The sequence below is a fragment of the Pyxicephalus adspersus genome, chromosome Z (assembly GCF_032062135.1).
Source record: "Pyxicephalus adspersus chromosome Z, UCB_Pads_2.0, whole genome shotgun sequence".
Classification (NCBI taxonomy): domain Eukaryota; kingdom Metazoa; phylum Chordata; class Amphibia; order Anura; family Pyxicephalidae; genus Pyxicephalus; species Pyxicephalus adspersus.
In genome coordinates this window covers 78,419,105-78,436,098 of record NC_092871.1, presented here as the reverse complement: position 1 = coordinate 78,436,098, position 16,994 = coordinate 78,419,105, and the positions used below count along the sequence as shown (strand labels likewise).

Sequence of the window (16,994 nt, the reverse complement as noted above, 5' to 3'; positions counted from 1 at the left end):
ACAAGATCTAATGTAACTGTTCCAGTAAAATTTAGGATGATGAGACTTATGGGTCCCTGGTGCTGTGCTATACAGTAGATTGAAAAGGGGTGATATAAAGTCAAGTACAAACTTGTACTTAAAAATTACATTTACCAATTCAATATTGATTTTGGAACTGCACCATTTTTATCAACTGAAAGTCAGTCTTTGGCATAGTAACATATAAAACAGTGTTTCTTGTCCTTTTTAACATGGGGAACCCTTAAACTCCTAAACTAGATATATTTACTATCTAATCCACAGCTTACAGTATATTAGTCTGGCGGTCAGTGGAAGCATACTTTTTACATTGCTGGCCAGTGGGAAGAATGTCAGCCTTACAGATAGCCAAAAGGATCATTGGTGTCAGCAGGAACTGGCCTGGGAGGCAAAAAATTCTCACTGCTCAAGGAATCTTTACCAAGCACTGATAGAAAATTTACCACAATAATGCATATACAGAAACACATTGCAAACTATAGGCAGGATCTAAATGAGTCCTTAAGCCTAATTTACTGTGTGTGTTATAAATGTGGTGTCAGTTCTAAAAAGCAGTTATCTTTTGCATTATAATTATGGATAGAGTGGAGAAGAGTTAAAAATCAGTCAGGTTTATATTTCTTTAGAAAATTTCTCACTAGAGAAACAAGAGGATCCAATACAAAGCTGCGCAATGCAGAATGTGCTCCCTCTAAATCCCTATTGCCCTTTGGTTCTTTCTGTGCATGCACCCCTTTACCCTACCAATTAGTAATCACATCAAAAATGTTGATTTGTAAAGAAGCTGTGGTCTATAGCAGTCTCATATACCGTATCCCCAGTCTCCATTTTTATCAAATCTCCAAGCCCTCCTATAACATGTTTGCAGTCTCCAATGATCTGCAGCAGTATGTTCACAATCCCTGAGCACATCTTGTTGCAGTTTTAGGTCTCTGACAGTCATGAATATTTTGTATGGCCCTTTGGTGTTGTCAGTGGCCATATTTGATGCCCACTATAGTTCATAAAATTGGATGATTTCTTATGCCAAGGAGAAAGTAACTAGAGGTGCTTATTCTATACATTACCAGCAATTTTAGGAGTTATATGGTAGGCCTGCAATAATATGTTCTCCAAGGCCTGGTTTCTTGGAGAACAGAGCATCTCAGCATTGGCAATCATGTGTAGCCTGAAATGTAAGCTTCTTGTTTCATATGCAAGTTTACCTTTGTTGATGTGATGAAGCAGATGCACCACATGACAAGCCGTTGTCTGTGCCACTCCCTACAGATCATGTTTATTGTGCAGAACAGGGTACTGCAATCTGTGCCTCAGCATGTAACAAGGCTTGTGTAAAGAAGCTTAGTATCCCTATGTGAAAGGCAGAGACAAGGAACCCTGCAGGTCCCAGTGTGGCCGGCAGGGCCTGTGACAGGTGACTGACACTCTGGACAATGGAAAGGGACAAGATAATCTTTCTGATGGGAAACACCTGCAACAGATTAATACAAAATGATTTTAATTGGAATTCCATTAGTTTTCTATTGAGCTCATTTATAAGGTGAAAAGTTAACTTTGTCGAATGAACCTGCGGTCAACATCAAAGACCTGTTAATGGAATGTGGCTTCCATAAAGTAGACCATATTTTTCTAAACATCTACATACACAAACCAAATGTAAAAAGATGTGTTGTACAAAAGATCAATTAGTTGGACTTACCAGTTAATCTATGGCAGCCCCCAGATGCCAAAGTGGAACTACACCATGACAGGTAACACTGTACTAAAAACTTGCCAGACATTTCTTCAGTACAAATTGGTAAAACTAACCAAAGTTGTTTTAAGTTGACAAGACACCTTGCCATTGGTTATAAAGCTCAAACTGTTTAGTTTGGTCTAAACAACATTTGTACCCACACCTATTTACACCATACTTCAAAAGCAGAAGGGAATGGTTCGAACAGACCTCCACTTTTGGGTGCATAAATCCCTTTTTAATGTCTGTGTTTACCCCACCTATAGTGCCCAGCTAGAACCTACATGTACTCATCTGCTGGTGTCTACTAACACTTTCTCAACATGGTATACTTTAACAATAAATTTCAGATCTCCAGGACTATTCTTACCCCACTAATAGACCTATCCCAAATTAAAAACCCATCCACCAAGCTAAAGGCTGTCCTTGTAATCAGTCTCAGCTGTTGCTCATTTCATGTGAATTTACACAGCACATTTTCTATTGTAATAAATGAATAACAAATTCAGCCAAGTCAAGGCCAGGTTGCTATTTACTTACCTTTTTAAAAAAAAGGCAAACTTCTTAAGAATATTGCTACTATCTATTATTTCAGTGTAAAATACTGCAGATCTGCATAATTGATTAATCAATGTATTTACATATCCAGTAAGTGCATTGTGAAATAGGCCAATTATTCATTCAGGAATGGAAAAGATAATCCTGTAAGCCAATCCTATTTCACTGAATTGTTACAGAGGTATCAGTTTTTAGAATGGGACCTGTTAACAGGAGGATTAGAGTAGTACATTTTGTCTATCCCATTATGTATCGAGGGGGCAAGACCAAACTCTACCACTGTTGTGTTTAGGGACCCCGCTAATCTACAGGGGTGCTTGGATCACAAGACTTCCTAAATGTGATCACATAGCAAACCAACCCACCTTTTTATAATCCAACCGTGATTCAAATTGCTTGTCTACACACCACTTTTAGATTTGACATACAGACTCATTTTCCTGTGTACAGGTCAAATATAGCAATTCCCTCCCTCACTATTCATAGCCAATACTTTACAAGCAAGACTAATTTATCATTTTGCATTAACGAAGAACACAAGGGCCGCAAGGGTGATTTAAAAAAAAAAAACCTCTTTGCTGCTAAAAGGATAAGCGACACTTTGCAGAAACAATAGTGTGAGCCTTCTTTCGATTGGCCCACATCCCCTCCTCGACTATAAAAATGGCAAAGGATAGCAGGTAATGGACGCGCCACTACGGCGCCCAAGTGCCATCCTAATGGCTGCATGCATATGGAAGTCAGCCATAGTGGGTTGTAGTAATATCTGGCCCCCTGCCCCACCCTTGATAAAAGCTTAAGAGTCCTAATGATGGATTTCTATAATTCATTACAGTATGGGTATACCACAGGGGAACATTGCTAAGCTGTACTTACAGATAGAGTTAAGAGATTGCATCCGCCCGCAAATTCTTAGGCATTTATGGTTTTGGCACAGCTCGCAATGCTCAGTCCTCAATTATAGGACACCTCAGAGTTCATTATTGCTCAATTACTCCCTCTCAACCATGCCAAATGTGATTCTGGCACAGAGCTCGAAAGATAAATTAGAAGGAAATGTTTGCTGTAATTCTCCACTCTCAATTCCCATCCCAGTACTCAGCATTAAAGGCTGTCTCAGCATCTCGCGGGCTGTCACTCTGACTATACGCTGCTCTTCCCATCTTCCACCTGTGCATCTCATCTGTGGCCGGAGGGCCAATGTGTGCGTATCATTATCACCACCAGATAGGGAACAGATGGGTGCATTTTGGTTTCATCTGTCCCAAAAACTGCAATTTAACATGCAAAAGTTAACTCATTAGATGAAGTAACCTGTTACCGCAGAGGCTTGGGATAATTGTATAGGTGGCATAGATAATCGGAATCTCTGGTGATCAAATCACTGACTCTTAGCCCTCTCAGGTCAAAAGTATAGTGCAAAAAGAAAGGATTACCCCCTCCAGCCTATGAATCAGTAGCTTTTGATTGAAAACGTGTTTCTTATCTGCTGTCAATATGTTGCAGAAAGTCATTTAACCAATTCCCACATTTATAGGCTACCAGAAAATGTTGACATTGGTCTCTGCCCCCAAAGAATAGGTACAACCTCTACCTGCCCTATTTAGTACCCTTCAGATATTTTTAGGTGGAAACCAGAGCAAATATGCTCAATGGCTCTGTGACACAAGGTGCACGTGCTGCATTGCAATAAATATAGATGGCTGCATTGGACTGAGTATTGGGTGAGGCTTAAATGAGGTTTTATTTTTAAAAATAAAGTCTTGGCCTACCATTGGTATACACAGTACACACCTGCAAAATACCCAATTTCTCCCTGGTAATCACATCCTATACACCTGGTTCTCGGTGCAGTATTTAGGGATACACCCTCAATCCATGGTGTGCCCCCCACCACACTGTACACCTCCGGCACTGTGGATACTTGGCGAGACCGTCCACATCCCACCTAATGGTAAGTCTGGATTTCACAGATGAAATGAGCCATTGGGGCATAAGGTAAGTCTGTGAGACCCCAGGAGAACAAGGAGGGTTGATGCTGTAGCCTGTAACTAGCACAAGGATTTGGTAAGTTATGCTTTATTGCTAATGATATTTATAACATACTGAAAGGAGAAAACTATTCGGTTTGCTGCTTCTTATTTTACTGTCCATTCATACACTGGTGGAGGGACAGGACCAGTAAATGATACCAAATTGTAGATATATATTTTGTTTTTGCCTGGACTGGGTGAGCAGAAATAAAAATCCATTGGAAGGTAAATGGTTCTCATATATATATTTTATTTCTACATTTAGAGGTTTGGCTGAAGATCTGTTTTATAAAGAACCTCCAAGAATAGGAATATGGGTACGGCCTTTGCCAACCCACCATCCCTATCTATGCATTATTGTTCTTGATATAATATGGTTTACATTGATGTCTCCATGCTCACTGCAGTACATCTTACTAATGGCATTCGACTGATACAGTGACGCAACCTAAATATTCACCAGTTTAGCAACATCTTTTGGTAGATAAAATGGGCTGATTATGAAACAAGTTGATTGAAACATCTTTTGGATGGGAAGGTAAATTGCCCCCCCCTTCCCAAAGCCAAGTGCAGATCCAGAGCTTTGGGCGATATTCTCAAGAGGTGCACCAGGATAATAAAGCTGGAATCTGATTGGCTGTTGCAGGGAACACGGACACTTTCTGTGTTTTTCTGACGCCCATTACCGGCTGACATTGACATGCAGCATTAGAAGCACAATAAGTGCAGAACAGGGGAGTCTTTAGATCTCCTGTAATATTGATAAGAACTGTAAATGGCTGGAATGACCCCCCAGCACCACCTAATGCTCTCATAATGGAAGATATAGGCAGCAGACGAGGCTCATGCGATCTCCCTGTAGCCCATTTATTAGTGACAGCTAGCATCATGTCAAGTTGCAAAGAGAGATATACAGTATGTAAGTAAGGATTTAAAAGGTAGCTTCTAGCTGAGCCGGCCCCTTGTGGTCTATGATATCACCTTAGACACACATACACCCTTAGTGGCAAACCAAAGAATTTCTTCGTAGTAATGACCTCAATATCAATAATCCTATCAAAATGCATCCAGGTTTTCAATATCCTATAATGTTGGGTAGTTAAATTGTACACATGTAAATGGCCATACACTGCTCAACATTTTTTAAGGACTAGGAGAGGACCCCACTCAGGTTTGAACCTAGTCTTAGGATATCAGCTGACCGAGGTTTGGATTGTTCTCCAGGCAGACAGCTAAATACATGGCTGAAATTAAATAAAGTTTCTTTTGGAGATTTTTTACCTGAAGAATCTTTTGTTCTGTCCAGTCAGCCTTCATATTTTTTTCTAACAGCCCTGCTAAGTTGGTTGTTAAATGGCCAACAAACATTACCAGATGTTCATTTCTTGGTCAACTCCAAGACAGCTAAACGCATAGGAGGAAACACATATACAGGGGCTATTTTGTATCTATGTTCTCCCAGTTCTGAGATTTACACAGCTTTGCTGGACATACCAGACCTTCTAGGTTTGCTCCCTACACCCAGAGTGTTAACAGACAATAAAATGTGAAGCAGCACACAGTTGACTGGTTCATTGGTAATAAAATCGGTATAACTAGTAAGCTGGCAATGGCAGCCACTATTACTGGATTGTGAGTTCATACAGCATATATTGCGTTACTTGCTGTTTTAGAAAGCACATATAATGTAGCTAATGCCTAATTTCTGGCAGAATGGCCCTTTGAATTGACCCCTAGATCTCCTTTACATTTTAGGTAGTTTCTGGGTACATTCTCAAATTTCCTAGTCTATCATCACAATGCCTAAGTATCCCCTAAAGCTTAGGCTACATACACACATGCAATGGTTTCCATTTGCTAATCCACTCAGGGTCAATATCGGACAAGAATCTGGTGTGTACAGTGCTTGTCGTCCATCATTCGAATGATCGTCCAGGCAGATCGATAAATGATTGTAATGCAAGTGAAGGGGTGCTGCTCCATCGTTTCCTCCCCTCCCCATAGAGCAGAACGGTGCTGTATGTACAATACTCGTTGGTGCATCACGCAGTCGTGTTCGTGAAAGATCCTTTCCAACGACAATTATTGCACGTGTGTACGTAGCCTAAGGTTCTGTTGCCCAACTCTTCCAACCAAGTTCTTCTCCTTTGGAAAAGCAGGTGGTCTAGTGATCAAGTACACTAACAGGTAACATCATATTCTGTTCTATCCTATTGAAAAAAAAAAAAAAAAAATTAAAAAAGATTTTTCACACAAAACCAGCACAATAAAAATCTCCTGCTATGCTGTATGGGTCACAAACCTAGCCGCATAAAAAAAACAAATACCTATAATAGGATATCATTTAGTCTTCACTAACTTAGCAGCCAACCCTATGCAGTGCAATTTAGCATGAACTTTGATATTTTCAAGGTATTTAAACATATTAGGGCAGATCTCCTTTCCATTAGCCCAAAGAGAACTAGCAGGCCGAAATATTTCAATGGTCAGGCCCTTGTCGGAAGCACATAATCCCTAAGCTTTAGGGAGTCACAGTGACTGCACATATGTAACTTGGCTCAGGACTTCATGGCCAATTCATGCTAGGATAGATGAAAAAATGTTTGCTACAAAAAGTTTCTGGCTTCCATATTTATTCCAGAACAGAACATGGCATTTTTTCCTCATTTTGCATAATCAGCCCTATAGTTTCCTTAAGAGTCAACGCAAAGCAGAGTGTTAAGCTGCGTACACACATGCAATTCTGATCGTTGGAAAGGATCTTGTATGATCTTTTTCAACGATAAGAACAGCATGATGCATGGAAGAGTGTTATACATACAGCACCGTTTTGTTCTATGGAGAGGGGAGAACGACGGAGCGGCACCCCGCTGCACTCTCTCCCCCTTCCCTTGCATTACGATCGCTCGTCGTTCATCGTCCGTGCATCCGCCAGGACAGATCCACGGATGATGAACGTTGCGGGCTATACACACACCAGATTCTTGCCCGATTTTCGCCCTGAGCTGATTACCGTGAGAAAAATTTGACGCGTGTACGTAGCTTTAGGTAAAGATGGTTCTCTGTAAGAAATTTAAGACTTTGCTCAGAATGACATGAACTGCTCAATGTTCTTTGTAAAGACAATGGCAATACAAGGCGTACCTAAACTCAGAAATTTCACTTTACATAAAAGAGGAGACCCTTTTAAGTTTAAAAAATAAAAAGTTCAGCACCATGCCCTAATTCTCAATTGCCTAGGCGATTGCGGGAAACCTACGTCATGCAACCCAGGAGGCTCTTGGGTGCTCCTGCGCATGCGCAGAAGGAGCCTTTCATGAGCCTTTCATTCCTCTCATGCGCAGTGAGAACAGCAAGTTTTTTTTTCCAATCTACGTCACCCGATCTCAGTCTGGGTCGGGTGACAGAACACGGAAGAAGAGGCGAAGATGGCGCCGCCCAGAGCGCTGTTTTGGGGGCGGATGCTGGGACAACAGGGGACCCGATGCAAGGCACCACCAGATGGATTGGACTGCCCTGCAGGATTGAACGTAAAAGTAGATTTTTTTTTGTTTTAGGCAGTTTTCAGTTTAGTCTTCCTTTAATTACAAGACCCATCTCAAAACAGATGCCCCATTTTTTCACAGATCCAATTATAAAGGTATGGGTGAATCCAAACGAAATCTGGCAAGTCATACAATAGATAGACAAGAAAACATTCATATCGTATAAAATGAATCTATGCTTAGATTAAAAAAATATATCACACAGATGAACTAGCAAAAAACAAAAATCACTTGAGCATCCTCAAAGTGCATCTAATTTCAAACACCACAGTAGTGCAGGATCTATGTTTTTTTTTTGTATTTGCACAAAATTTACTAATAAATAGGGGAAAAAAACTAGTGCATCCCTTATCTTAAAGACAGGTAAGAAGCAATATATTGCATTTTTTGTACTTAAGTATTAGATGCACTTTAGGAAGCACATCAGTCCCAAGACTTATAACCCAAGCCCATTATTTACAGAAGCAATAAATATTTGCAGTGAGCATATTTTTTAAAAATTAAAAGGAACATAGGGTAATTCCAGTGCTTTGAGACAAGAGTTTTGGAATTAAATGAAGGGAGGAAGTGATGTACAATAAAAAAATAAAGTAAAATTAAAGTAGCAACTGTCAAAATCAAACAGACAAAAACATTTTATTCCACAAGCAGACCTGTGGTATTTTTATTATATAGAGTGTAAAATGCAGTTGTCAGGTAAGACATTTCTCTGTAACATACTCAATATTGTGATTTAATAGTTAAACAATTTTTAGGCATAAAAGAACAAAAAAAGTAAAAGACAACCCCCTTTTTTTTTCCAAAAAAACGGAATGTTCCCATGGATTAAATTTTTTAAATTCACACACACAAAAATTAGCTTGTATTCCGTTTAAAAAAAAAAAAAAAATACAGTCATCTGTACAAGGGAAAAAAAAAAAACTACAAACATTCAAAATCATATCCCTTTTATTAAATCAAAGTATTTGTTTTATTTAGCACATACTGTGGTTAATACTAGAATTTATTCTCTATGATAAATTTGACAATTAGATATGAAAATATTTAAAACAAAAAACACAAAAAACAAACCCTGGAGTTAAAAAATAGTTATAATGATTCTTTTTTAAACGTCTCCATACTGTTAAATGTTCCACAGTGTTTTACATTGATTCTAACAGTTCAATTCTTTCATATTAAAAATAATAGTATTTATTTTTTCTGACAGCACGAAAAAAAAAAAGGTAAATTTTCCCCATTATCGCTTGGAAGCCTGATATACATAGGCAACTGAATAATTGATAAACATTGCTTTATAAAAAGACACCCCTCCTCTGCCGGGGGAAGTTCACTTACATTGCACTGCGATGCATAGCAATTCCCTTTGGAAGAAGAGGAGTTAACAATCATTTTTATATTAACCCTTCAAAACCCTGGTTATTATACAAACAAAGCCTACAAAATATGGCCCTGCTCCCCCCTCCCTTTATAACCCCTACACGCAATACTTGTCTCAAGAAATAGATTCATATATTCACTTTTCATAATGAACAATTATTTCCAAGTAACAGATTGATAATTCTCTTTAAAAAAATATAACAAAAAAACAATGCAATAAAATCAAATACAGTCAAAATACCAGTGAAAAATTAGACTTAAAACATTTCAAGAATTTACATTTAAGAATATTTAAATACACATTTAAAAAAATTTTTATAGAGGCGGTGTACATGTTTTATCAATAAATTTTTGTTTCACTTTTGTGATAAGACCTCCAAGCTGCACTGTCCATTAGACAAAATGCTACACAAAAAAAAAAAATTGAGACAAATATTTTGTAATATCAGCACCAAGGGGGGGGCAGGGGTACACAGTGGAGAAATATAAATTTACATGTCTTTTTTTGGTTGTTTTTTTTCTTCAATGTAATTGGTTCCAAAAAGAATTCATGTTAACACTTTTTTTTTTCAAGGGTAGCAAACAAAAATGCAAAGAAAAAAAAAACAATAACCCAGCACATTTATATCTTTAGTTTTATTATAGAATCCTGATTCTTAGCAAAGTTCAGTATAGATTTAACTCTAGGACTAGTGTTGTAAAAACAAAGAAGTCTTCTTCAAACGCTGTCAAATCTATGAACGTGTTACAAATTAAAGGTTCTTCTCCTGCCATAACTCTGAATGGAGAAAAAAAATGTTTCAACTGGACAATTGTTCTACTGCTCCTGCAAAAGAAATAAACGAAAAGTGCATGAGAATGCGGAACACAGACAGACAAAAATAAGTGTAATGTTCGGTCAGTCCTCCAATACATTTTTTGAGATACACAAATGCTCAATAATTATATTCTGAATGTTAACTAGAATCAAACACTATAAAATTATCAGCACTATGAAAGCAAACAAATGGTGGGTACAAGCCATTATTATATGATGTAGGTCTAACAATAAAATTTCTCACTAAGGAGATTGCAGAAAGGTTAGGAAGAATTCATTTCCAAAATTTCTGGGTTTTGGTAATATATTTTTTTTAACAGTATTGGACAACTTTTTGACATTCAATAATTGGCTTTTAGAAAACAAGGTGAAAAGTGAAAAATAAAAAAATCCTGCTAGGCAGCAAATTTGGTCTGCATGTAAAAGTGAAGAAAAAAATTACTGAAAATCTATCATACACCCAAAGCTTCAATTACACGTACTGACCCACAAAGCTACCAGAACACATTATTTTTTTTTTTGCATTAGTGGTCTTTTAATTGGAAAGAGGTGCTTAGTATCAAAACTTCTAAAAAAATAAACCCAAAAACGTTTATATAGTTTATTGCTAAGAAAGCAAGACTCCCAAACTGGAAACTGTGTGTGTGGGGGATAAAACTGGAATCTGGTTGTATGGGGCAGAAGACGTTTCTATTCTTTGCATTTAGAAATCCACCCTGAAACGCCACTATTGGTCTTAAATTACGGGCCACAAAAGGTCTCACTCACCTGGCCGTGGGCTTGCCCCTGGCCCAATGACTGTCCGTAAAATGCAGCCTGTTGTCTGTAATACTCTGCCCATGCCAATGTGTAATCTGGTTGGGTGCTTGGTTGTGAGGGAGCACTCGCAGCCTGACCTGAAAATGACAGGAAATACTAATTATGAAGAGCAGTACAAGAGCTCAGCTAGGAAGAACACCACAGTCTTTAGTTTGTGGGTCAATGTCCATTTAGCATAGCACTCCCAGATAAATGCATTTGATCCAGTTATAGGCAGCAAAAAGCAAAAGTGGTATGGAAACACTCACTCTGCTTCTTGTAATACTCCTCCCATGCCTTGCTGTAGTCTGGCTGTGCATTCTGCTGCTGGCTCTGCTGACCTGAGAACAGAATCACATAAAAAAAAAAAATCATAAGTGGATGGTTCATGTAATGGATTTATCTAAAGTGCTTTTAGCCATGTACCTCTTTGTACAAATAGCAAAGTAAGAACTCTCAAGGTTTTTTTTTTTTTTCCCCACATTGCTAAAAAGGCCGGTCCACCTAAAACTCATATTTATACTCCGGGTCTGTGCCGATAACTATTTTTATCTGTCAAGCAGTTTCTGTTGTTGGGTTTTGGAATCTGAAGAAGGTCCAACAAGGACAGCAAGCAGGAAAGTCAGGAAAGAACTTTCTTATCCATTGGAGTCTTTAGGCTTCCAATTTACCAGATTCTTAGAAAAAATTAATTTTTGAGAACTGACCCTTTAAATTGCCATTATGCCCTTAATAAATACACACTTGCTCATAAATGCCTATTAGGCACATTGGTGGGCAGGGAATAAGGAAACTGCTTTCAATAATGAAAACCTGAGTAAATGACACCTTCCTCATACCAATCTAACTGCTGCTTAATCTGAGATTTTTTCAAAAGGCAACAACTTGATTTTTTAGGCATGTTGGAACCCAAAGATGACATTGGAATTCTCCATTTTCAATTCTTCATGTTGAACTCTGCTAGAGAGGTGAGGTTACTCCTCGAGGATACATTTACAGATGTTTTTGCGTTAAAACAAAGTTTCACCATTGGTGACAGACCCTTCTATGTGACACTTGCACATGAACACCTATTTTATAGGATTAACTTAATATCTCCAAAGAAATAAATATGGTAGGCTACTGTTATTTGCTTTTACTACACCAATAGTAATAAATAAAAAGCAAGGCAACTGAATATGAATATTCAAATGAATATTTTTTTCCCCTGGCTAAGCCTTAACCTACACAACCCACAATGTGATAAAGCAAAGAAAAATAGAAATAAAAAATTATACTGGTCCTTTAATCACTCTAATCCAATTGGTTCACTTTGGCATGATATACTCAAACAGAAATAGCTTTTTGAGGAGTGACCCTTTCCAAAAGCAGCGTTCATTTATTTTAGCCAAACCTTAATTAAGAAACTGAGGAATTAAGAAAGTGAAGGCGAAGCACTGGACAGGAGCTTGGAGCTCGATTCTCCAAAATTTGACCAATGCCACAAGTCAGGCCCTGTCCATGTGTGAATGACTCGGGGTCACAAAGTGCCCACCTGCTAATTCACACAATAGGGAGCTCCATCAATAGCTTTTCTTTGGGAAAGTCATTGAGGGACACGCCAATTAATTGACTGCAGGCCGGCATGTTTTACCTCATTGGATGCTTTATGCAAGAGGTGAAAGGGGGGATGTTACAGGCAATAAAACCCTAAATGATTAGATCACTTTTTAGGATGGCTGTGGGAGGTGAATGGACTCGCTCAATTTGTTCACCATTTGGGCTGTGAATGGAGACAGACGCTCTCTGCTTGCATACAATATGGCCAGGGGAACAATAGGAGCTGCAATAAGGCTTGTTCTCACATAACAGAGGAGAAAAGGATTACACCAAAACAGGCCGCATCTTTCAGCCTGAGCCACTTGAGTCCACTTAAGGCATATGCCTTGCCTAAACTTGGGTGATATGGTCATTTTATGGCATAACCAATGGCCAGCTCTGATCGGGCTTGGACACACCAGGCATGAATGTAAACTTTGTTTCACTCATTAATCTAAGTTGGTAAAAAAAAAAAAAAAAATGCAAAAGCATTGACAAACAATGTCAGTATTTAGCACACTCAACTTTATTTTAAATGGTTAATCACTCTGTCCCTAAACTAATTCTTTACAATGGTGGGTGGAAGTACACATACATTAGAAGACTTGTCTGTCCAAGCTTTGCTTGAAGGTCCTTTCAGCAAAGTCTATCCAGATGCTAAAAGGACCCCAAACCTCTGTTTAGGCAATAGAAAGCATTTGTGCATCTCAATTTAAGGATGTGTAGTCATTTTTTCTTTTGTTAGATATAATACTGAATAAAATACGGTCACTGGGGCTAAATGGGAGGAAGAGGAGGTGGCATAGCATCAAACAGATGTCCAGGCCCAGAGTGTTCGACAGATTAACTGAAAACTTTCACAGGTACCGTATTTTTCGCCCTATAAGACGCTATAAGACGGAATATAAGACGCACCCAATTTTAAAGGAGGAAAATCTAGAAAAAAAGATTCTGAAAGAATATTCCCCTTCTGATCACTCATGTGCCATTCATACCGTTTTCCCCCTTTTGATCACTCATGTGCCATTCAAATTCCCTTTCTGATCACTCTATGCCTTTCAAATTATCTTTCTGATCACTCTGTCATTCAAAATTCCTTTCTGATCACTCTGTGCTTTTTTTCCCACTGTACGGCAGTTAGGACAGGGAACAGCAGGTGGCGCTGTGCTGGCTTCTTTCGCTGTGCTTTACAGACAGAAGACACGTGCTGCTGCCAGAGAGAGGAGGAGACAGACGCTGCTGCAGCCAGAGACACACGCAGGATCGGGTGAGTATATTATTTTAGTTATTTTATCACACCTTTGTCGTATAGGACGCACTAACTTTTCCCCCCCAGTTTTGGGGAAGAAAAAGTGCGTCTTATACTGCAAAAAATACGGTACTTTCAGGCATTACATATACAGTTTACTGTTGCTTTTTAGTGGTAGGCATTAAACAAGGGTGTGTGTAGCCCTTTCACAAATCTTTAGCTGGATAAAATAATACCTATATCATTGGAGTGACCCTTTAACCTGACAATGCTTAGTAAGCAGCCCTGCAGAAAGATTACTATTGTACAGAAGCTACTTAATTTAAAAAAAAAAATACACATTTTACTAGCGTCTTATAAAAGGTACCAACATGTGACATGTCTGTATTAGAGTGAAAGTCGTGCATAGGATAAAAGGGGGATCATTTCAACTTGGAAACAGAGGCAAATAGCTGAATGACCACTGATATTTAATTTAATGCTCTGGTACTGAGCCATTAAAATTCACCAATGCCATTCTATAGTATATATAGAGTCTTCAGCAGCTGCCACAAAAGTAAACACCTGAAACAAGGCTCCGATATCTCTAGCAGCTCAGCTCTACTGTCTGATGGCCAGCACTGGGTCCGATAGAATTTACAGACCGCAGGCACTGCTATACAAGCTCATTCAATCGCATAAAAAGCTGTTTACCAATAGCATTTGCCATTCGTAATAAAATAAAAATAGATATGTTGTCACTGACGTAAGATTTGTTTTCATGACACCAGTTTGCCACCAATTGCCATTTTCACTTATTAAGATAGAACTCCAAAACAACTAACCAAACGATTTTGTGACAGCATATTTATGTTAATATGTAAAAAGCCTTGCTTTTTAATACAGATTCAGACATTGACAATTACCACCATATCCACTTTTTGTAGAGTTTATAGTAAAATGCAACGTCCCATTTTAGTGAAAGTCAATATTTTGATAAGGAAGCTACTTTACTGCCCGCTCTTAAAAACAGCAAACCATGGGAGAATACTGGGCTTCTACACACTGCAACAGAGATCTACCTTCTTTGATTAACCTCCCTAACGGTACATTTCTATCTGGATTTATATGTCTAAAAGCAGTACATTATAATATTTTACAGTATAATATAGTAGTACGAGTATAATAAAGTTTAAAACACAAAATCATGTAAAAATAAATTAAATACAAAATGTTTTTTATTTTTTTTAAATTAAAAAAATAAATAAATATATTACTATTATATTATACTGTAAAATAAATGTTCATGAAAACAATGTACCGATTTTCCACATATAAATCCAATGTATTGCATTCAATACAGTTATTTTGTATTGAATGTAATACAAATGGATTTTGAATTTCCCGCCCCGCCGGCAACATATGCACGCACCAACGTCACCGATGACTTATTGGATGCAGAAGACGACGGAGGAAGAAAAAAAGAAGTCAGGGTTCACGGCGATGGACAACACTGGACGCTGGCGGATTAGGTAAGCGCTGTTTTTACTAACCTTCCCATAAGTTTACCTACCCCGAGTGCGACTCGGGGTTACCGCTTTCAGCAACTTTTTTCTACCCCGAGTCACACTCGCGGTTACCGCTAGGGAGGTTAAGCCACTGTGATGTGTTCAACATAAACAGGTCCATGTTTGGCCAATTCTGGCAAGGGAAGTATTTTTAGGAGTCACTAGCGATATATGTGCAGGAGTGTATTCCTCATCAGAGCTTACTAGTTATGACTCCCCTCCTATTGTGTATTACTTCCCTCACCTCCTAGATTGTAAAGCTCTTCAGGCCAGGGACCTCTTTCTCCTGTGTCACTGTCTGTATCTGTCTGTCATTTGCAACCCCTATGTACCGCGCTGCCTAATATGTTGGCGCTTTATCCTGTTTAATAACAATGACTGCTAGTCAGGGACAATGATCTAGGATGCCCATAAAAATGAACTATGTGTAATAGAAATGTTACTGACAGGTCTAGTTTAACCCCCCTAGCGTTCTAATTCTGTCATTTTTTGATGCAAAAAGTGATCCTATTTTTTTTGCGTAGAAATTTTTGTTTATATTGTGGGCCTGTAATTCTTAGGATTAACTCCCGGGTATAATTATTATATTTATTTATTATACAGCGGGATCGTGAGATCGCCGCTGGAGCGCGGGGATAAGGTAAGAGGGACCCTCAAAGGTACCCCGAGTGTGACTCGGGATTACCGCTTTTTGCAATTTTTTCCACCCCGAGTCACACTCGGGAAGACCGCTAGGGAGGTTAATGAACCTGACTGTCTAAAATAGCCACTCACCTGGAAGTTGCTGGCCAGGCTGCTGCCATGCTTGGTAAGTATTACCCCAACCTTGCGTTAAAAACGCCTGAGGACCACTGGAAAGAAAGAAAGTAAGATGGTTAGCATTGAACCAATGTAATCTTTACAATGTAATATCTTTATTTATAAATATGCTTTAAATCCATTATTTAAATTTTTTTAAACTCTGCAAAATGACTAACAATGGTAGAAATTGTATTAATATACCACACCACTCAAAAGGACAGTTATGATTAACAATGGGCAACACAGACGCCTGCCTTCAGTTAAACTTACATGAATTATAAAAATACAACTGGCAAAGCTGTTGAAATAGATTACAATTTTTTTTAAAGGATATTTGTACTAACATTTTTTGAGCAATGGAGTGTACTTAAGCCTAAAAAAAATTGTGTGTTGATGCATCAAGATCACGAGAGAGCACTTTAATTTTCAAGGTTGGCAACCTGGTGCCATTTTCCAGCATCAAAAAGCTAGCTAAAGCCAAACTTTGGGCTTGTCTAAAAAAGTGAATTCTTTGTCCCCAGCATATAACTGCATACCCTATCAGCTGTGAAGGTTTTCATTGCTACAAAAAAAAAAAAAAGCCAGACACTGCTTTCTGTGTGTTATTTCATTCCAACATTCTAAACATGCAATAGCCACCGTCAGTGAAGGCTGTCAAATAATATTCTATGGCTAACATGAACGGGACTGGTAGATATGAAGCGTATGTAAATACAGCCTGGCCCTCTGAAGGCCATGGTTAGGGGATCAAACAGTTTTTGTATTGAAGGTGTGAAAGTGTATTTAGGTTTTTAATAAAGAGGATGAGGGGGATTCCCAGGTATTTTATTTTATACTGCACCTTTGAATTGAACAATCTGCAACGTTTAGATAAGTGAGTGGTTAAGGATGAATATATTAATTCTTCACAAATGTAAATGAAAGTGGGCCCTCAA

General features: G+C 38.4%; 1 protein-coding gene across 3 annotated transcripts in view; it reads right to left on the bottom strand.

Moving 5' to 3' along the window:
• Window positions 1–8,522: 8,522 nt before the first annotated feature.
• Window positions 8,523–16,994, bottom strand: part of FUBP3 (far upstream element binding protein 3) — a 53,790-nt gene continuing 45,318 nt past the window's right edge. For 2 of the 3 annotated variants that reach the window (XM_072429311.1, XM_072429310.1), the window contains 4 exons: window positions 16,033–16,109; window positions 11,154–11,225; window positions 10,855–10,982; window positions 8,523–10,095 (listed from right to left, as the gene is read on the bottom strand). In XM_072429311.1, coding sequence (XP_072285412.1) covers window positions 10,087–10,095; window positions 10,855–10,982; window positions 11,154–11,225; window positions 16,033–16,109 — 286 coding nt within the window. In that variant the 3' untranslated portion in view covers window positions 8,523–10,086. The remainder of the gene's footprint in view (window positions 10,096–10,854; window positions 10,983–11,153; window positions 11,226–16,032; window positions 16,110–16,994) is intronic. The other variant, XM_072429313.1, reaches the window with a different exon arrangement.